Genomic DNA, 23,538 nt, shown 5'->3' on the forward strand with positions numbered 1-23,538 from the left:
ACAACACAACACAAAGTCTCCCTAAAACACTCCCTAAGGAAGGAAGCCCAAACAAACCATGAGGACTCTGACCAGTTTGCTCTGCTTAGCATTTTTGTGCTGCCTGTGATGGCTAGACTATTTCCCATCTCCTTCTGGCATTCCTGCCAGCTTTTCTTTGCAAACGCAGGTACCAGTAGTCCCTGAGTTACAATCATCTGTGCAGTGACTGTTCAAATTTATGGTGGCACCGCATGTAGGGACTTACCACTGGTCCTGAAGTTATGGCCATTACATTACGGTCACATTCACCTGATCAAAATTGGGGCCCTTGGCAGCCTGCCCATACTTATGACTGCAGGGGCACTTCGACTCCCCCCATCTGCCTACTTCCTGCTATCTCTGCACTTCTGGACCGCTGCACTCCATGGCCACTGCTGCTTAGCTGACCTTCCCCGTCTTCTTGCTCCCATTGCTTTGGCTTGCCTGTCCTGGTTCTTTTCAAGGAAGATGCTGGCTCCAGAAAGCTTTCTTCCCAAGGTCAGGCATAGATATTTCTTGGCAAAAGTTGGGGAAGATGGCCTCATGTGCAAAGGGCCAAGGCAGGTAAATTTCATCAGCACCAAGAGCAAGAAGACAGCAAAGGGCAGCTAGGACAATGGAGTGCAGGGCAGTAGGGATGTTGCAGGATGATGAGGGCAAGCGTGGCTGGAATTGAACTGGAGCAGCTAAGGCTTGCAGGGATGGTTGTAGTTTTGGCCTTGCTACTGAGGCAGCTGGGGTTTCTCGGGGCAATGTGGCTTTGGGCTGCATACTGGGGTAACTGGAGCTTTCTGGGGCAGTGCAGCTTCATACTGCACTGTGATTCAGGGGCTTCTTGCAGCTCCAGAGCTGCAGTGCACCAAGATGCTCCCAATCTAGGGTGCAAGGCAATCAAAAAGGCAGAGATGAGGGAGATAGATGAGAGGGAAGTTGAAGAGGAGGCAGTCCCTTCCCTTACAGCAATTCAAGGCTGTGTGGGACCAAGTCCAGAATGGCATGGTTTGAGGTGGGTACTTGGCTAACAATTGTCAGAATTCAGATAATGATGGCAACATGAAGTGCTTTTGCGAAGTGATATGGTCACATGTCTTTGGGCTTTATGACTACATCGCACAGCAATAGAAACCTTGGTCCCAATTACTGTTGTAAGTCAAGAATTACCTGTACACAAGTCTTTTTGGCAAGAAGGTGGCTGTTTCTTTGTTCACTAGGTATCTAAATTCTGACAATTCCCATTTTTATTTTTTGTTTAATGTGTACTGTTGCCCATTGGCCAATATAGAACAAGTCTCTGCAGTTTTCTTGGCAAGAGGTGTTTGACACTACCTGCTTCCTGGGGCCAAGTGTGTGTGATTGGCCCAAGGTCACTCAGCTGACTTTGCAGGTAAGGAAGGATTAGAACTGATGGGGTCCCAGTCCCTTGCCTGGTGCTTCAAATTACTACACCAAACTGGCTCCCTTATTGGATTAGAATAGCTTATTTCATTGTAAAAATTTAGTAGACCAGATTTCTGATACAGGATTTCATTAACTTTTATGACTGGTTACCTTGCTTCCACGTCTCTTCTGTCTAGTAATATAGTAATATTTTTATTTGGCACGCCCTTTAAGTATAGTACAAGACCTCTTTCTGATCTTTTCATAAAAAAATATTTATTTACAATTAGGTTACTATGTTAATGTATAATTTTGTCACACCTCTAAAAAATTATCTATCCTGATGCTTACAATTGCTTGGAGATGTTTACTACATTTAATTCTACCTAAAGGCAGATGTATGGAAGTAGATTCCCCTTTCCCTCCCAGGATGTTTAGTGTTTAGGATCTTGAGTCTTGAAACATCTTCATTTCCTGTTTAAAGGGAGGGGATGCTGGCTACTCTATTTCGGTATTTAAATGCTGTCTTATTGGCTTAATTTACATAAAAGTCAGGCGTCTAATATTGCATGATCCCCAACACAATATTTATGTTAAAAACTAAATAAATATTGTGTATCTCTTGAGGAAATAGAACAGAAAATCAGAAGGATGAGAACATAATGGAGCATTTTGTATGAGAGCATGCGGATCAGCCAGAATCCTGAACAAGGAATCTGCAGTGAAGGACCTGTCTGCAAACTGAAACACATTAAAATGCATGCACAATTTAAATAGAAAGGGGAATTTTGTTCACACAATGTAAAGATTTAAGACTACATAGGCATCAATACCCAGAAATGATAAATTATTCCCTGAAAGTGAGCTGCATTTACCTCATCCCACTGCTGAGTTTCCACATAGAGCTGTGTCAAGGCCTTCAGATCACCAATCTTGATATAGGTTTCTGCAGCATATCCATGGTTCAATAACTTTTTAAAATAATAGGCACACTTTGTCAAAGGTTCCCGTTCTGCTTTATCCAGCTTTCGAGCAATAGCGATCAATCTTAATTTTTAAAAAAGAAGAAGAAATCTAGCCCCGTTATTGTCTCCAAGTCTTCCTAATTCTTACTATACACATGCACACATACACGAACACACACACATACACAAACATGCAGGATGCTGCCAGAGATGCAAGCAAACAGCTGAACAGTTGTTTACATTTATACTCCAGCAGTTCTTTGCCAAGCCACAAACCTGGAACTGCTGGAGGACAAAAGCTCTTAACTAAATAAATTCACATTCTAATGTCTGTAGCAGAGACCCTCTATTTAGATTCCACAATTTGCAGGCTCAATGAAGCCTCCAAGTCTTTTTAAAGGACTCTATGGAATCTTATTAAAATCTTAAGACCAACATCTTACAGTCAAAATGTGCCACATTTTCAGAAATGTGCTCTGAAGCCTCTGAAATCAACGTTAGGCAAATTGGCATTTTTATCTGCTGACTGACTGATACTCTACTACTATGCCTGACCTTGAATAGTACAATTTGTTTCTAAGGTGGCAACTGTTGTATGATGTTTCTGAAAAGTTCTACTTGCTTGTCCTAGGCACCAGCTGTGTAAATGCGGAGAGCAACTCTGAACTTGTGCTTTTGGAAAAGAAGCATGTAACTAAACAAACAAAAGAATGTTCTGAAAGAGACATCATGAGCATTTTAATCACATCAAGATGCAGGCCTTATAGGAGACCTCCGATAGTCTGTGGTAGCCCAAAATCAGGATTTTAGTATTTATTTTTAGTATTTTATTTAATTTATATATTTTATTATAAATAAATAAGATAACCAAAAATCAGGATGAGTCTAGTAGCAGTTTTTCCAGACTACAGTACACTTTATTGAAAGGCATGGGTTTTTCTGAGCGATAACATTTCATCAGATGCAAGGGAGGGACTATAGACTGAGTAGGCAGAAAATAAGGGGAAACAAGGTGGTTATGCAGATGTAGTTATATATGAAACAAATTCCAAATACCTGATCAATTAACAACTAATACCTTTTAAAAAACTATTCCTGAGATAACCTACGACGGTGATTTACACATGAAAGCAAAGCAGGCATCTGGCTTTGTTGGAAGGCCCGATTTCCATGTGAGCATCATTGTCCTGTTGTTTCTCGTTGCTTGTGAGAATGTACTTCAGGTTGGGTGGTTGACTGTTTGAAAGCATAGGCCTGCCACCTCATGCATGAGAGAATGTAAATATCACTATCCAGTATGGGATATAGCATATTAATAATGTGTTTGAGTGGTTTGGCTCATGAGGTGAAAACTAGTGGTGACCTGTAGTATTCTGTTACTATTGTGTCTTTTAATAGACTTTCCTCCTTGGGAATCCAGTTCCTCTTCTGATTTGTCTACTGATCTAGTTGAGTGGGTAGTTCAATTTCCTGAGTTCCTGGTTTAATTCCCTCAGTTGACTGTTTTTGTCAGAACAAAGCAATTGAAGCATAGAGCAAGCTTGATTATGTGGCTGACAGGCTTGATTATGTCTTCAGGATGGAAACGGAAAGCAGGGAAATGTGCCTTGTGATATGCAGTTTCCTGTATAACATTGTGTTGTAACATTTGTGTTCTATTATGTCCTTTTACAGTGTATCAAGGAGTTGAACCTTTTCTGTAGATCACGGGTGTCAAACTCGTGGTGTCATGTTGCCGTCATGTGACGTATCACAAACTTTTTTCCGTTCATGGAGCTAGGGTGGGCTTGGCCTGCACATAATGCATCCAGCCTGCGGCCTCTCGGCCGCCAGTTTGACACCCCTGCTGTAAACTCAAGGCTAAGGTTAATGATGAGGTGAAAGTTGTTGAAGTCATGATAGAAATTGATGAATAATTGATGAAAATGTCATCAATGAATCTCAAGTAAAGAAAAGGTTGGGGGAGGGAGGGGTAAATGTTGAGAAAGCATTGTCCCAGGTCAGCTATCACAGCTGCCACAGGCCCCCAACAACTACATACAGAAGACGAGAGGTGCCTTCATCTGACAGCAGTACCCCCTCTGGTCTCTACATAGGACAAACAAAACAATCTTTGCACAAAATAATTAATACCAGGAGTCATAACAAGAACAAAGTAATATTGAAGCATTTCAAACTCCCAAAGCACTTCATTATAGATCTCAAGGTAGCTATTTTAGAAAAAAGAAAGGTTTGATAGCACAATTGAGCAAGAGATTGCTAAACTCATATACATCAAAAGGTTTCAGCTGTCTCAGAAGATCTCAACAAGCATAATGGCCTTACGATTGCTAATTGATAATTGTAATCTGTTTCACATGTGGCTTGCAACTGCATAACCATCTTGTCTTCCTTCTCCTTCTCCTGCCATTGAAATGTAATTCCTCTATCAATCTGAAGCCATGCCATTGCATCTGATGAAGTATGTTGTAGCTCACAAAATTTCATGCCTTTTAATAAAAAAAAAAAAATTGGCTGAAAAGTCTCTTTTCAGGATATGGGGCAGTTATTTGAATAGTTTCATATTATTAATTTGTATAGCATGTAAGACATTTGGCTAAGTTCTAATTCAAAGACTTCTGAACTTTTTCACAAAGGCTAAAATACGAGTCCCTACCACATAGTTCTCCCCTCTTTCAATATAAAGTACAGGTAGTCCTCAACTTACAACAATTCATTTGATGACTGTTCAAAGTTATAATGGCACTGAAAAATAGTGACTTATGACCATTTCTCACACCTATGACCGCTGCTACATTTCCATGATCACATAATTAAAATTCAGATGCCTGGCAACTAACTCATATTTCTGATGGTTACGTCCTGCAGTCATGTGATCCAGGGGTGGGTTCTACTTACCTTTACTACTGGTTTGCAACGGGGCCGCGTGCACTTCGCTCATGCGCGTGCTTTTCTGCGCATGCACAGAAGCGTTCTGATGACGTCAGGGTCGGTGGGCGGAGCCTCCCGCTGGTTTTACTACCGGTTCTATAGAACCGGTGCGAACCAGGGGCAACCCCCCACTGATGTGATTGCCTTTTGCCACCTTCCCCCAATGGGGGAAGACAGATTCACTTAACAACCGTGTTACTAACTTAACAACTGCAGTGATTCACTTACCAACGGTGACAAGAAAGGTCGTAAAATGGGGGCAAAACTCATTTAACAAATGTCTCACTTGGCAACAGAAATGTTAGGCTCAATTGTGGTTATAAGTCAAGGACTACCTGTAGTAAACAGTGGAAACAAATATCAATATTTCTCTTGAAAACATAATAGCGTATTTCTCGGAAAAGCAGCAAGACATACACATCAACCCAGCCTTGATCTCCACTGATTTCTATGGCCTTCAAATGTTCCCCTGCAGTCATGTACATCTCTACTGCTGCTTTTGGTTCATTGATGTTCTTGGCCCAGTCTGCTTGCTTTGTGATTAGCATCTTTGTCTCTTTGAGGTCCTCAGACCCAAGGAATTCCTGAAGAAGTAAATGAAATATTCTTAATTAAGCATTTGCCTCAATTAGCAGTTGCAATTCAGTTTCAACTGGGGTGGGGGATGGGTTAACTAAACTGGAATTTACAATATACTATACTAATAAGGGCAAACAAGAAAAGCCGAAATGTCTAAATCACTTGATTACTGTTGATTTAATCATGACTTTTATCGCAAAGAAAGGGGGTGGAGGGGGAAGCTTTCAAAGTTGAGACAGAAAAAAAAAGTCATCTGTAGAAAAGCAGAATTTTATTTTGATGCTCGAGGGGAAAATGCAAATGAAACATCGGTTTTTGATTGCTTTCGGTAATTTGCCAAAGATGACTTTTCTGAGTAAAGTTAAGACTTAGTGATATTATTCTTTAAAATGCTCACTCTCACAACCTGCCCATGGATTTATCATGAATCTGAATAAAAACATGTTGCGTATTTAACAGCAACTTATGGAAAGAATTAGCAAACTAGGAAGGCTGGAATGTTGCATCTGACCCATGAATTTCAGGGTAACGTAATGTTTTACTGGAGCTCCTTTAACAGTGGTTCTGAAGAGTACTGGACTGTGGGAATATTTTTTTCTCAAAAGGTAGTAGCTCAAAAACAGAGCATGCTAAAGTCTCAAATGCAGTCTCTACCATAACCAGGGATGAGATGAGAAGCACTGCTTGCTAAAACATTGGAGAGGACCCTGTGGAGCACCTCTAATCCAAGTACTTCTAGGAAAGTTTTTGGAAAAATAATATTTTTGCTTAGAACAGGGCTGTCAAACTTGCGCCTCACAGGCTGGATGCGTCATGCGCTGGCCACGCCCACACCCAGTTTAGTGAAAGGGAAAAAGTTGTGATACGTCACATGACGATGCCATGATGATGTGAGTTTGACACCCCTGGCTTAGAAGAATCTGATGTTCTGAGTGGTCCACTTAAAAAGGGCATTTGCTTTCTTTGACTGTCAGGAAGCCAAATCAAGAAATGAGACACAATATTTACCTGTATAATTGGATTTGGTAACTGAATTATAAGGAGAAATGTCACTTTCATGGATTGCAATTATTTGTGAGTTGAAAATAATATGTGATTAATATTTCTAAATAAATTAAAGTCACATGCATATGTAGTCTCTTGAACTGTATCTAAATTAAAGGATATCCCACTGATCAGATATATTTATAATTACTATATCTCAAGAGATAGATTTTACAACTCCAGCAGCATAAGACTAGCTGGCCTAGTAATAAATAAAGATAAAGAAAATTTGAAAGAACAGGTAAACTTTGATATAATTATCCAGCAGTAATTGTAAATTGACACCAAAATTAAAATTAAGCACCTATTATATACAGATATATAAATAATCAGCTCTGATTAAATTTGCACAATGAAAAATATTAAGTATGATCGAACTGTCTTTTTCCTTAATACGTAATAAATAATATCCCCAATTCACTATTCAGTTTTGCATACATAAAATATATCAATAGTTCCTATATGGAAACTTTATTTGCAATATCATCCAAAATATTTCATTTTACATCCTAAACATAACTGCCACAAGTTCTCTGAGCTGAAGGATGCTTACCCATGTGCGGAAAATTTCAGTGGACATTAGAAATGCTAACATTCTAATATTAGCATAATGGCAGATTTCTAGTTCATGAGTTAAATTTATGTATCACCATACATAGACCTGCCAATTTTAAGCCAAATATTTAAGAGGAACTTGTAAGAAGTAAATGTTATTCCAATATATAAATGCAATTTGCATTTCAAATGAGTTTTCTTTTCCCCTAAGAACAAAATTCAGTAATCTATGTGTGTACATGGAAATGCTTTTGTTCAGTAATGGATAAGCTTAATCTTTAATGAGTGATTAGTGATACTATCCAGTAGACAGTTTTACTTATTCTGATAAGAAAAATATCATGGAAAACTTCCAAAGTCCCCTCATCCGCACATAAAACTGTCACATTTTTCAAATACCATCCAATTTTATTTGTCCCTGGGAATTCAGTTTTCAGGCATACATAAAAACAACTTCAAATCTTATTTACAGGAAACAAAAATCATTGCAGAGACTGTTAATTCAAAATTGTTATTGCAATACTATATGCGATATATTAGGATTTTAAGTACTTTTGCATGTTTAACTATACTTTTGTGTAATAATGCATTTTCATCAATACTTTGCTTTCCTCACATTTTTTTCAACCAAAAGTTTTCTATCTATCTATCTATCTATCTATCTATCTATCTATCTATCTATCTATCTAATGTATTTTATATATTCTTTTTGAAAAAGGATACATATTTGATCCATCCTTTTCTTAAAATGCAATACTTTTCATTGCCCCAAAGAGTTTACTGAAATAGGGCATAATTCCATTCTGGTTTATACATACTTCAGGAAAAACAAAGTCAGTTTATCTAAGTCCGTTGCATACTGTACATACAGTTGTATGCAAATCTAGGACTTTATTTACTTAACTATGGAGAATATGCTTCAAATGAAACAAAAATATATGTTTAGCACAAAATTCAATGCAAAGGACCACAGACTAATTCCTGTTTGCTCAGTATTTTTAGTTAGGTTTACAGTGGTATAGATTGTTGCATTTCCAAGTACTAGTTTACAAAGTCCAGCAGATTTAAGAGTCATGACTGGTGACAAATTTTGTTTATGCATACTAAAATAAGATGAAAGTGAACAAAAAAATCTTAGGCAATGCAAAGATGCAAGAGATATTTTTTTTCTTATCTGCTTTATGAGAATTTTGAGAGCTGTGGTTATGCTGACATATATGGAAGGCTTCAAGATGGATGGCCTTGGATTATAGTATCCTAAATGGACAAAATGTACCTATTGCCTTGAAAAAAGCAATTGTGTGGGGTATAGTTTGGTGTAGTGATTAAGGCACCAAACTAGAAACCAGGAGACTATGAGTTCTAGCTCTGCTTTAGGCCCAAAGCCAGTTAGGTGACCTTGGGCTGGTCACTTTCTCTCAGCCCTAGGAAGGAGGCAATGGTAAACTACTTCTGAAAAACCTTGCCAAGAAAACTGTGGCAACTTGTTTGGCAGTCTCTGAGAATTAGACATGATTGAATGGGAGAAAAAAAAAGTGGGAGAATAATAGTATTTCAGGTCTCACTTTTTTCTTAAGTTCCTGGTTGTAAATTAAATACTCCCTTAAAATAATAAAACTTAGCCTTCATATATAATAATTAAAAGACATATATATAACTGATATATAAGTAACAAGGTGAGCTCCCGTTACTTGTCCCAGCTTCTGCCAACCTAGCAGTTTGAAAGCACATAAAAAATGCAAGTAGAAAAATAGGGACCATCTTTGGTGGGAAGGTAACAGCATTCCGTGCGCCTTTGCCATTTAGTCATGCTGGCCACATGACCATGGAGACATCTTCGGGCAGCCCTGGCTCTTCGGCTTTGAAAGGGAGATGAGCACTACCTCCTAGAGTCGGGAATGACTAGCACATATGTGCGAGGAGAACCTTTACCTTTACCTTTTATACGGCTGAACTCTTTTAGGACGAAAAAGCTGTATGCTTTTGGTGGAAGTATCTGTTACATAATTCTTTATAATTTTCTTTCAAATACATCCAAAATCCTGGTTTGACCACAATAATTAAAGGCCTTGGCAGCAAAAATAAAAGAGTGTGGGTCCTAGCCTCATCCTTCCTAAGGAAAAACCTTATTAAACTGAAGTTTAAAATGACAAAGCTGCTCAGACATGTGTGGTCCTAGGCAATAGACTGCAACACTCATGCTATAACATAAGGCAAATATTACATGATGCATAAGAAACAATAATACCATCAAATTTATCCTTAGAGGCTAATGTTATTCCTTGAGATTTCTGAATAGGCATAAAAGAGGATGTGCGTAACAGAACTGAACAGTCTGATTCATGGACCCCAAGTCCAAGGAAGAATAAACACCCAGGAAAAACGTACACATACCTTTGCATAGTCAAACATGCGCAAGTCTGTATACATATCAAGTGCTAGGTTTTCATGGCTACTTCTTTTGTACAATTTGGCTGCCTCGTGGAACTTTCCTTGGTAGGCATAAATCTCTGCTAGAAACAGGTCATTGTTGTTCTCACCATGCTTCTTCCTTTCCTTAAAAAATAACACAATAAAGGATAGAAATAGTTTAGTGAATATAATCAGGCAGGAAACATGACAGGCTAGAGCATCTGAAAATATTAAGCTATGTTTCACAAAGCTTTTAAACTGATTACTTGCATATAAACCAACTTAGACCTTTTGACATGAATAGCACTGCTTGAAAGCTTTTCATACTAAGTCTTCCAGCTCTTTTCACCTACCCGTAACATTCCAGAAAAACCCGTAAAACACCCCACTATAAAAATAAGGAAAATGCAAAAAAAAAAAATCTTATTTAAAACATCTGTTTTATAAGAAAATTCAAATCACATTTAATTAACATGTTACTAATTAGGCAATAATACTTTGAACACACACACGTACACAGTATATATTTTATGTATGCATGTGCGTGTGTATGTATTTCAAAGGATTTCATCCTTAATGTTATTTCTTTAACAAAATGAATAAATATTATATATTTAATGATTCCCTTCACCCAGAAGTCTTCTATAACCTACTAGATCTAATAATTTTAGGAAGCTGTCAGAAGACTGCAGTGGAGAGGGTGAATGGAAAATGTCCTTTTGTGAACTTCTTTAAGCTAAGTCAGGGTTGCTGAAAATCTGTTGCCATCCAGAAAGTGCTAACCATAACTTCCAGCTTTTCTCTCTGCTAGCCATGCCACTAAGGCTGATTGATGGGAGCTGACATTTAGTATTATTAGGAACCCTATATATCTCCTTAAAATTCACTCATTTGAAGTCACAATCCTATTAAATATTAACTTGCATCATATCTCAACACTATGGATAAAAAAAAATCTTCCATTAATAAAGCCATAGGTTCATCTGAACTAAGAGTAGAAATCAAACACGAATGAAGGCAAAAAGAGAGCAGAAATCAAACATTTCACAGACTAGAGGAATATTTGATATCTTATTATAACATCTTAATTTCATTTTGAAAATATTTTTCGTTTCTTTATAGATGACATTTAAATGGCAAAAAATAATGGAAGACAAATATATTGCCTTTTTAAAATGGGGTATGCAATATATAAAAAGAATTGTTACCCGAAACATGAATTTTCAGATACTAATTGCAATGAAAGATACTGACTGGAGAAAAGGATTCAGAGATGGTCTAAATCTCTGTTCTTTTGAGATCACCAGTTTCATTATAGTTTCATTCTTAGGGTTTAGACATAAGGGCCTGATCACCTATAGCTTTGCACATCATTTACATGAATACATTGTGCGCATGTATGTGTGCGCGCAAACACATGCACAAGTCCTGGGCTATAGTCCGTTCCATATGATTAATGGACTGTAGCCCAGCACGTGTGTGTGTGTGTGTGTGTTTGAGTACACACACACACAATATATTCATATAAATGATGCACAAAACTATAGGTGATCAGGCCCTTATACCTAAACCCTAAGAAATAACATCAACTCAATATTCGCAGTAATTACAAATATAACTCTTCCAGCCAATTTGCCCTTGCTGATTCTATCTACAACAGTCCAAGGGGAAATCTGAAAAGAAATACAATCCACACGGATATGTGATGCCATGTATCAATCGATTGAGCATGAAAGACTGAAAAATATTCAAAATTATTGACTAAGAAGAGAAAAGCTTTACCCATCTAAGCCTTTGTCACAAACTGGGATTTAAAGAGTTTAAGCCATCAGATTTTTTTTTAAAGACACAAAAACTAGTTTGATATTCTATTTAATAAACTTGATGTTTTTATTTATTTACCATCATTTTCATGACTATGATCTTTCTCTGGTGAGTTGTAATACAAATGTGTTAAAATGAATGCCAAATCACAAAATCATGTTTAGACCATTTTAAAATAAGTCCATTAAAATGGAAATATCTAAGAGAACAAAGACAATTAAAAACTTTTTTTAAAAAAAGAGCCAGAGTGAACACACATATTTTAAAGCTTTTTTTAAAAACAGCCACAGGAGAAAGCAGCTATATATCAAAAACACTTGACATATTCATCAGTGAAGAGTATAATACAAAAGAAGATTTGGTGCTTTGCAGATCAACACCATGTACTATGAAACATAAATGGTCTGTATGATTTAAATGATAGATATAAAACAACATTCAGCTTCAATCCCTTGAAAGCGCTTCATGGGGACTGGAACAGCAATAAACAGAAGTTTATGATGTATTTGGTGGAACACATCCCTGATCCCAATTCTTCTCATTTAATCTCACATGCCACCCAATAGCCAAGTGGAAAACTGGACTGCAAGACTCCAGGAGTTCAACAACTATTTCCTAAGATCAACTGTGGCTGATAACTTGAACTCTGAACAGAAAATAAATACTCATACTTGAAAGTGACCATGGCTTAGTCTGACACAGTCAAACAGTGTTCCTGGATGAATGCCAAAATAACCATTAAGATAAAAATAATGATGCACTAGGCTTGTGTCCTCATTGCCCTCTTTTGTCAGCCAATTTTAGTTGTCCAGAAAAAGAAAAGAAAACCCAATCCTTAAAACAACTTCTACCTTCACCGTGCACATTCGGAGTCCACTAGAGTTGGGTGGCCACTCAAGTTAAATTAGCAATAATAATTTCCATTTTCCTCTAGGATCTAAGACAATCAGGAACTTTTGGGAGGGTTGGCTGGTTTATATATTTCATTTGTCAGATATCAATAAGAATTCTTTTTAAAATATCCCTCAACCATGTAAAGTATAATGGGTTTTCTGGCAGGACATGGAAAAACAACAGAACTGCTGAGAAACAAATGACCGGGAAACAACCATGACGGACAAACCACTTCTGTACTGTTTCAAAGAAAACTTCATTGCCAAGTCCATAAAGGTATCAGGAGTCAAGATCAAAATCAAAAGAGGCTTTGCTTTCTCTATACCAAGATTAGAAACACTACTTCTACTGATTGCAGGCAGTTCAAGTCTCACCAGGCTCAAAGTTGACTCAGCCTTCCATCCTTCTGAGGTCGGTAAAATTAGGACCCAGATTGTTGGGGGCAATATGCTGACTCTGTAAAAACCGCTTAGAGAGGGCTGTAAAGCACTGTGAAGCGGTATATAAGTCTAAATGTTATTGCTATTGCTAAAAGAAGGAAGACTCATACTGTTGGATTTTACCCTCCATCTAAATTGAAGGAACTTTACAAAACTCCTCAAACACCAGCATTCTCCCCAGTGAAAGAAATGGAAATCTTGATCTGTTGTGACCTGCCATGAAATGAATGAACCACTAGTAGGTTTCTACCATGACATAAAATTATCTGTAATTTTTTAATGCATATATGGCATGTTAGTATGCATAAGCATTATCAGAACCAAGTGATGTGGACTGCTACTTTAAGGACACTCACAGTCTTCTAAAAGCAATGGCCTCAACAATGTTGCCTGGTTGTTGTTGTTTTGCCATTAAGAATCAGGAAAATAGATCAGTAAAGCACCTGGGTTATTCTGTTCACTGTTAAGTATGCTTGTATCTTTCAGTCCTCTGAAAGGCACTGAAAACTAAGAATATTTCATTAAAAAAAAACAGTGAATCCAACTTGTAAGCCTTTATCCCCAATTCTTTGGGCATTTTACAACTCTTACCCGAAACTGCCATAAACTGCAATACGTAAGACATTAGATAAATGATTTAGTTAAAGTGATTTAAAGCATACTTAATATTTTCATTAACAATCAGCTCCACATTCAGAATTTGTCCCACACAGAATTTTTTCTTGACTTTGAAGATGAAAACAGAGGTCCACTTTTACCACAATTATCCACCCAGCATAACAACTCCTATATTATTTTCTTAAGTGTTTTCTGTAGCAAAAACTACAGAACTTAATTCAGAAAACTCTCAAATTTCTCCTCTCTCCTTCTTCTTTTACCCTCTACAACAAGAAAAAAAAATAATCCAGCTACACAGAAGTAATCATTCATGCAAACTAAAAGGCAATACTTTCCCCAGGAGAAAAATGGCACACACATTAGAGGTGGTCAGTTGTCTGCTTCACAAAATCCTTCAATGTCTCTCTCTTTTTTTTTTTTATTGTTTTATTTGTATGCACCCCTCATTACTACAGGTCAAAACTTTCTTAACCTTTTTTTTTTTACTCTTTAACATACCTATTCCCCCTTCAACATTCCACTAGATCAATTCTGTACTCAGCATTCTGTACTCATCTTTTTATTTATTTATTTATTTTATTTTATTAAATTTCTATACCGCCCTTCTCCCGAAGGACTCAGGGCGGTGAACAGCCAGAGGATAAAACACGGAGATACAAAATTTAAAATAGATTAAAACAAATTAAATAATTTAGGCTGAATTTTAAAATACCCCATAATTAAACAGATTAAAATTTGTGTTTAAAATTTAAATTTAAAAAAGGAGAAGATTTAGGCCAGGCCCGCTTGATGAAATAAAAACGTTTTAAGAGCGCGACGGAAGGTGCGAAGATCCGGGATCCTCCGTATCTCCGGGGGGAGCTCGTTCCAGATTGTAGGTGCCCCCACAGAGAAGGCTCTCCCCCTAGGGGCCACCAGTCGACATTGTTTGGCCGACGGCACCCGGAGGAGCCCCTCTCTATGGGAGCGTACTGGCCGGTGGGAGGCTATTGGTGGTAGCAGGCGGTCCCGTAGATAACCAGGTCCTAAGCCATGGAGCGCTTTAAAGGTGGTAACCAAAACCTTGAAGCGCACTTGTAAGACCACCGGGAGCCAGTGCAGCTCGCGCAGGAGAGGTGTTACATGGGAGCTCCACGTTGCTCCCATCACCACCCGCGCGGCCGCACTCTGCGCCAGTTGGAGCCTCCGAGTGCACCTCAAGGGGAGCCTCATGTAGAGAGCGTTACAATAGTCCAGACAAGAGGTGACGAGGGCATGAGTGACTGTGTGTAGGGAGTCCCGATCTAGAAAGGGACGCAACTGGCGGATCAGGCGAACCTGATGAAAAATCCTCCCGGTCACGGCCGTCAAGTGCTCTTCTAAAGACAGCCGTGAATCCAGGAGGACGCCCAAGTTGCGAGCCCTTTCCGTGGGGGCCAATGATTCACCCCCAATAGTCAGCGATGGCACCAGCTGACTATATCGGGACGTCGGAAATCACAGCCACTCAGTCTTGGATGGGTTGAGCCTTAGCCTGTTCCTCCCCATCCAGATCCGTACAGCCTCCAGGCACCGGGACATCACTTCAAGGGCATCGTTACATTGTCATTATTTTTTTACCTCAATGCTGCTTATCAGCTCTAGATACTGAAGATCTCGCATTCTGGTGAACGCCTACTGAAACACAGGAAGAAATATATCAACAATATAATATCATGCATAGTAAATAATCAATCAGTTCCCTACATCTTGCAACTATTATGAATACTAAAACAAAAATTATGTTAGAGACAGTTGGCAATCGCTAAGATTTACTGTATGTTCTATGCTCTTCGCCAAAAAAAAAAAAAAAAAGACAAAATGGAGTTTTTAACCAAATATCTGTCTGACTCTACTACATGTAAGATGAATTATGCAGATTTGAGTTATGGTGAAGAGATTGAAAAGTAGCACCAGCACTATCCAAAGCTCTGCAATGTACTTGTGTTCTTGTACAATTGGGAACAGAGATAAAACTGAGACAGAAGTAGCACTACAGCTGCACCACGCTTGCAAAACAGCCCCACGCCTTGTGTCACCAAAATATCGCTGGTGAGTTGCTAGAAATGATGGAGGATGACAATTGTACTACAGGTTACGTATGAGGGTATAAAGTGGTAGTTAAATAATATTATTTAATTTCATGTGTCAAAGTTGGATACTGTATAAAACCTTTTTCAAACAGTAGGGCAGCATTAGACTTAATGTGGTGGGTGAGGACTAAACTCTAAAGAGGGAACAGAGCAAGAGCAAGGCATAGATGGTCTACGGAGATTTTCAGTCATCCAGGTCATGGTTGTCCCAAAGGTGTTTTTTTTCAAGAGGCAACTGGACTTTCTAGTTTTTCTTTGAAGATGTTTCGCTTCTCGTCCAAGAAGCTTTTTCAGCTCTAATTAGATGGTGGGGAATGGAAGGGTTTATACTCCTTGCAGACAGCTGGTCATTTGCATTTTTTTAGAAAGAGGGGTCAAAGAGGCCATCTATGTCAAAACTGAACAACCCTCTCTCAACAGAGGGGGACGGATACAACATCATCTACCTCTAGTTTACAACACAGTCCTTTCAACAGTTCCAAGAAGGCTCCATACCCATTTGCACCACTCAGTTGACCCTGATGACACAGATAAACCACCAGATGACCTTAACGACCCGCTAAAAGAATGCAAATGACCATCTGTCTGCAAGGAGTATAAATCCCTCCATTCCCCCACCATCCACCCAGAGCTGAAGAAGCTTCTTGGATGAGAAGCAAAATGTCTTCAAAGAAAAACCAGAAAGTCCAGTTCCCTCTGGAAAAAAAAAAGTAGCTTTGGGACAAGGCATGGACTGGAAGCAAAGGAAAAAAACGTTTATTAAACCTATTAAAATAAACTGATTTTCTCCTCAAATATTGAATCTCTTATCCTCAGAATAATGACACTATTCTTTCCCTCCTCTATGCTACTTCCAGCACCACCACCACCACCACTTGGCACTGCTCATACATTGTTGGAATCCTGACATCTTGCAATCAGAATCGATGTAATGAAGGATGGAAGCGTGTCCCCCACCCCCTTTCATCCTAATCAGCCAGTTTATATAGAAGGCCATGTATATTTTCAAAAAAGGAGAAAGGAATTGGTTTTGCAATCGCTGCTTTTGTTACAAGGGTGGGAAACACACATGTATATATAAACACAGGCACAAACGCAAACAGATCATCTGCACACCTGGGCGGAAGACTGGAAAGATTCCAGAGTAGATAGGAGAGGGATCGAAAGCAGGAAAATAACCAAGGGAAAGGAGGGGCTGTGTTTCCGTATAGCAATGTACCCTGCAGTATAAGAAAGGAGGAAGAATTGTCCTGTTCTTTTGCATCGAGGTTGTGGCAAAGGCATTGGTGAATGTTCAGCATTTTTCACAGGGTGCTGCAGAGGGAAACTGAATGGAGGAGCTAAACTAGGAAGTTGTGGCAGGAAGCAAATAAATATGATTTCCTGAAAAAGAAGGGATCCTAAATCCCTCTGCCTTTAAAAAAAAAATATAATTAGATAGAAAAAAAAATCTTATCTTCTTTACCATACTTTCATTCTTGTCTTCGTGTAAACACTGTTGTTCAAAGGAAGAGGAAAGAAACATGGGAAGAACAGTAACACAGGATGGAGCTCTGGAAACTGAAGCAATGCCTAAAGCAGGGGTGGGCAAATATGGCCCCTTTATGACCTGTGGACTTCAACTCCCAGAATTCCTGAGCCAGCTTGGCTGTCTCAGAAATTCTGGGAGTTGAAGTCCACAGGTTGTAAAAGGGCCACAGTTGCCCACCCCTGGTCTAAAGGATGTATGAGCTCAAGAGCCGAGTGCTTCTGGGCTACATGATCTCTATGAATTCCAAAATAGCTTTCTTAAATCTCATATGAGAAAGGAGGGAAGGGGAGAGAAGAGAAGACGATTCTTAGAATTTCCCTCTGATATGGAAATGGATATTATGGAACCAATCCATCTGGTGGAAGACTATTCTTAAAGAGAAAGAAAGCATTAATTAAAATGTGGTTGGTCTCAGCTTGTTAAAATGGACATTTTTGTTCTGACCCAGCCTTAGCAGAACCAAGAAACAGACTCCTTGTCCTGAAAAACCCCTCTTTATTTAGCTACAGTGAATTCATGGCCTTCACACACAGAAAAGTCTAGGCAATAATCCTTCCAAGGGTTAACTGCAATAACAGACCTTATCAGTCCTTGGATAATTACGAACTGTTGTCTCCTGCAACCACCATTCCCCTTTTGCTTCTATTTATTCTCCAGCCAGGGAGTGGCCATTCACTCCCACGTGTGCCTTTCTTCCTGAGTTGGCCCGTTCCTCAGTTGTTCTCCTCTCCTGTCAGCTCTGTGCATACGTGCATCTTGTCTCCAACTCTGAAGGCAGCTGGGAAATGTCGGATGCCCCTGGCTCTATCTCTGCTTCTGACGCAGAACATCCATCAGAGCGTTCCCCAGATTCCAGGACTGGCCCAAGTTCCTCCCCAACCTCTGCCGCCAGCTCCACTGGCGGCTAGTGGGCCACAACAATTTTAGAAGTAAGGATGTGTATCTCAATTCATTTAAGCTCTTGCATTTTAAATAATACCTACCGATAATTCCAAATACATCTTCTAAGCTTACCAAAGGCTATTTAAGGAGAAAGACCAGTAATCAATAAATAATCACGTGCATGGTTCGAGGGGCAGGTTATAGCAACTTTGATAAAGCTGAGCAGCCTAAGACTGAGCAGTTGGGAACTCCTAGCAATATCACAATATTCAGTGTTGTGTAATAAATATCTTTTCCCAGCTATTTCAATGTTAATTAGAGAAGAGAAACCAGCACAAAACTTAAAATCATTCTATCACATAGTAGGAAGCAGCTGGGAAGTGTTCTTCCTCTCCTCAGGCATGTTTAGAATCCATGTACCTCTTTACCTGTACATGGAATGGAATGTGGGAAAGAGGGGAAAGATACGTTGCCCAGGAAACAGTCAGACAAGAGAGGCAGGAGCTCTGAGTGCTAAAACTCAGAAAAAGAAACTTAGGAAGGACCCGCTGTAATGAATCAAGCAGCTAATAATGGTGGCATAAAATTTTGTATTTTCAGACTTGCAAGGTTGATGTCAGCCCCGCCGGAAAAACCAGAAAGCAACTATGACTAGATGACCTAAATCTATTTTACCGTAAATCTTCATTATCAGAATCTTGAACTGAAAGAGAAATTATAAATGCTTACCATGAAATGTTTAAACATTTAAAATTAAATTTAGAAAAAATAATCTGTCATTCAAAAATTGACAATGCATAATTCATAATCATGCAGCAGTACTTATCATTTAACAGAAATTAATGAAGATCCAAATGCACAGACAAAATTTTACCTTTTTGGCTGTTTCAAATTCAAGTCCTTCTAAAGCCTCCATAGCCAGTTCTTTCCAATCCGTATCAGTTACACCTAAACAAGCAATCTTATAGGCTTCTTTGAACATTTTTCTTTCCAAGTATTGATACATAGGTGCTGACTGCAAATTTTCATTTAAAATAAATAAAATAAAATAATAAAATAAAATGATTGAGATGTTATTTCTGTTTTCAAATATTAAGAGGCAAAATGTCACATTCACATTAGATTATAGGAGTATAAATGCAAAATGATTTTCTGCCCTTCCCGTCAGAAATGAAGAAATAAATAAACATAAATAATGTGACAATCATTTCTTTTGCATGTAAAATTATGTAACTCAACCAAAGCCTTCAATCAACTTAAGGAAATCAGTCTCTGTAGCACTAGCTAGATCAATGACTGCAAAGATTTATTTATTTATTAAACAAATATATGTAGCTGCCCAACTTGCAAATAGGTCTCTCCAGGCAGCTTACAACATTTGATGTAGTTTGTACATCGTTGAAATCCTGGATGCATATTTGAATGTCCATTTCTGCCAAGATTTAGGAATAGTAAATCATATTGTTTTATGTGCCTCATTGGATCAGGATATTTTTTTTTTCTGGTAGCAATTGTCACTAAAAACATATTTCTGACAGCCGTTTCTTACAAGCTGAGTTTTGTAGAAAAAAACTGAATATATTCCACAATGTTATCCCTTGGCGATTTTGTTCTTTTGCCAAACTGTTCTTACAGATGGCAGTTTGTTTTCTTCTTCATACAAGCAACAGAATGTAATTACTCTATCCTCATTTACGGCAGCCTTTTAATGTTTAAAAATGATTCCCACATAATTATCCATTTTAATCTTCTCTTCCCTTACGGCCATGATGGTACCAATCCATAATTATATCCATATTTTTTGCACTTACTGCCTTACTGCTCTTATCAAACACCCTATCATTCTTGTGCTGTATCAAGTCCATTATTTAGGCAATAACAGGGAATTAATTTTATAAAGTCTGACTATTATCTAATCTAATAAAGACTAAGTATCTGTTCCAATGATAAAATGGCATCTGTTAATGGAATGCAATTTTTGTTCCTCCTCCACATGCCCAGAATCTGTTCCTGGTATTTATGGTATAGGATGGTAGAGAGAGAGAGCAAATTGGTAGAATGGGAAGATATAAATGCAGCCCATTGCAATCAACATTTTTTTTCTTGTCTCCTGCCTTCTTATTTCATCTGTACTGAATTTTACTATCATCTGTGTGACGCTTTTATCTATGATTTGCAAAACTTAATATACACTTAGTATTTTGGATCATTTTCTTCAATAAATAAAGGAACAAGTACTGTACAATGTTTTTGACTTATTTTGTAAATTAGTTTTCTTTATGTCTGAAGATCTGTAGAAAACAGATTATCTTTTAGGTCATATTTATACAGAAATATTGAAAATTCAAAAAGGGTCACAAACTTTTAAGCACCTCGTCTACAAATTATTCAAGGTTGCTGAATTTTATCAAATTTATCAGGATTAAGTTACATCCAAAAATGAGTGAACAGAATTCTGTTTATACAACAGGAGGCATCATACTCTCATATATTTTCACCTCCCTATCAAAACCCTTATGAAAGTTTTCCCAACTTTTTCAAACAGCTTATTGGGATATGCAGAAAGGAGAAAAATATTCTATTAAGAAATGACAGTAATAAATATAACCCAAGAGACTTGTGCAGCATTTGGAATTTAAAGACAGGATTTTTGGAATACATAGGGACCAGTGGTGGGTTGCTACCGGTTTGCCCCAGTTCAGGCGAACCTGTAGCGGCGGCGGCAGGAGGCTCTGCTCACCCGCCCGGATGTCTCTGCACATGCAGAGAATTGTGCTGCTCTCTAGGACTGCAATGCAATTTCAGGAAAAGATGCATTTCTTTTACAGAGTTGCAGATTAATGTTAGGTACATGGCCTGTATGTTCCATAGCACCTCTCTGCCTTTGAATGTAAAATGCTGTGCAGTCTTACAGCAGGTATCTTCATACACTTTAAAATGTTTCTAAACCTTCTGAGTCTACTTCTGAGTCATCAGTAATTTTTGCAAAGCAATATCTTGTTCTTAACCGAACTATTGTTAAGCCAAACCAATTTAAGCCAGATTCAATCCAAAACTTTCTTAAACCCTGCAGTATCTCTTCGGTTTCTCTTCTTTTTTTTTAAAAAAAAAAGACAAGTAGAGAATAAGTAAAATCCAAATTCTATTTGGTCTAAGAATAACATCCTTATATGTTCAAAGCAGCTACATTTGAAATATCTTCTGCTAGTTCTTGTCAGTTGTTCATGGACTCAAAATATGCATTCCTATGTGGAAAGAAAGGTCCAGCAGAGGTGGCATTTTAACAAAGAATACTAAATGTGAATATTAATCATTTCACATGAATTCATAGTTTCATGGAATAAGTAAGATGTCTGTTTGAAATAATCGTAACTAGGCATAATGCAGGTAGTCCTCGACTTACGACCACAATAGAGCCCAAAATTTCTGTCACTTAGTGAAACATTTCTTAAGAGAACTTTGCCCCAGTTTATGACTTTTCTTGCCACAGTTGTTAAGTGAATCTCTGCAATTGTTAAGTTAGTAACATGGTTGTTAAGTGAATCTGGCTTCCCCATTGACTTTGCTTGTCAGACGTCACAAAAGGAGATCACCTGACCCCAGGACACTGCAACCATCATAAATATGAGTCAGTTGCCAAGCGGCTGAATTTTGATCACATGATCATGGGGATGGTGCAACGGTCATAAGTGTTAAAAACATTCCTTTTTTCAGTTCTGTTTTTAGCTTTGAACGGTTACTAAATGAACTGTTGTAAGTCAAGGACTACCTACAAAGACCTCTGTGCTCACTGAACCAGCTAGCTCTTATTTATTCAACAAGTCACAACAAATGGAACTCTTAAATTAACATAGTTTCCTGAAATAATCTGAACAAGCCAGAATCTGAAAAACAATTTTAATTATGAATGAAAATCCTTATTAAGCCCTGAGATGCTCATTGAACTGGCCAACAAATCATTACTGTTCCTATTAGATGATTAATTGATTCTCATATTTCCAGTCATGCCTAAAGAATTGTTTTGTTCACAATGTAAGTTTCTTGGAAACAAATAACATTTGTTACTGCCCTAAAACATTTTAACGCCTATTATCCAAACAAATCACTATGCAAGAACGTGCAGAGAATCAGTATTTGACTGGGGTTTCACCAGGACAAAAACATGATTAGAGAGAATAAAATATTAAATAATTTAATTTTCTAGGGCTCAATTTTTAAAACATAAAATAGAGAGAAAAAAGTGGTAAATAGAAAGAACAGCACTGGATTATCAAATAAGGAATATAATAAAAAGTTTCTGCCTACTTGGTAATCTCATATAATGTTTTTTTTTAACTCAATGGCAGGAAAATTGAACACATCACATTCAACTTTTTTCCTCAAACATTCTACTATAGGCATGAGTCATATGAAAAAAAAAGCAAATAAATTAGTAAAACATTAATTCTAGAAAACGTCTAACTTAGAAATGTTTTAGGAATGTTAGACAAAATAATGCTCATGTTAACAGTGCAAAGATGAAATGAATGAGGTAACATTACCTGGGGAACTTCAACAGCAGTCATAGAAAAAACATGAAGGCAAAAAATTTTGGAGCCATTGTATCCCACTACAAATCCCTGAAGTTTTTGCTGATGGACAGGAAAATTACTAGCTTTGATATTGAGATATCCCCCTCCAGAGAAACAAAGCATGTCCTCACACTGAGTGTTCCAAGCCACACTGTTAGCATTGGGTTCCTAATGAGACCGTTAAACAAAATATTAATTAAGCAATAAACATATTTTTAAAGCAACAGACAGTATTCATTTAAAGCAACCTCCCCCAATTTGCTACACTAATATATCTAGCGGATCAGGCTTAGCAAATATGATTAGCATATGCAACAGAGCCTAAAATATTTCAGGGTTTTTAATATTCCAGAGTATTTTTTTTAGCTTTGTATTGCAAAACAAAGTATTTTTGGTCAACTAGATTCTGAAAAGACAAAAAATAATAAAATTTATTTGGCTAAAACACCAATGAAATGAAGAATAGGCCTAAAAAGCACTATTTCCATTTCAAAGGGATTGTTATAGAAGATGTCTTTATTGTGTTATCAATTGTTTTGATTTGTCAGAAAAATACACCGCTTCAAAATTAGAACTGCATGATGTTTGATTATATCATTTCTAAAACACATATATTCTGCATAGGTGATCATTTAGAAATGGAACCTGAACAACTGTCACGAAGGCAATCCAATCATGATTAATTCCTCCCATCGCTCAGTAAAAGCAGCAATGTGAGACACAGATATTAGTATTATTATGTGTCAATGTCTGATGACCAAACTGAGAATACTAGAATATCTT

General features: G+C 37.8%; 1 protein-coding gene across 4 annotated transcripts in view; it reads right to left on the reverse strand.

Annotated features, from left to right (window-relative positions):
• Nucleotides 1-23,538, reverse strand: part of IFT122 (intraflagellar transport 122) — a 72,269-nt gene that overhangs the window by 24,679 nt on the left and 24,052 nt on the right. For 2 of the 4 annotated variants that reach the window (XM_034431595.3, XM_034431593.3), the window contains 6 exons: nucleotides 22,726-22,923; nucleotides 19,059-19,199; nucleotides 15,260-15,313; nucleotides 9,867-10,028; nucleotides 5,712-5,878; nucleotides 2,274-2,445 (listed from right to left, as the gene is read on the reverse strand). In XM_034431595.3, the coding sequence (XP_034287486.2) occupies nucleotides 2,274-2,445; nucleotides 5,712-5,878; nucleotides 9,867-10,028; nucleotides 15,260-15,313; nucleotides 19,059-19,199; nucleotides 22,726-22,923 (894 nt within the window). The remainder of the gene's footprint in view (nucleotides 1-2,273; nucleotides 2,446-5,711; nucleotides 5,879-9,866; nucleotides 10,029-15,259; nucleotides 15,314-19,058; nucleotides 19,200-22,725; nucleotides 22,924-23,538) is intronic. The other 2 variants (XM_034431596.3, XM_034431594.3) reach the window with 1 other exon arrangement.

This window comes from Pantherophis guttatus, chromosome 2, assembly GCF_059756535.1.
Source record: "Pantherophis guttatus breed Tessera chromosome 2, ASM5975653v1, whole genome shotgun sequence".
Classification (NCBI taxonomy): domain Eukaryota; kingdom Metazoa; phylum Chordata; class Lepidosauria; order Squamata; family Colubridae; genus Pantherophis; species Pantherophis guttatus.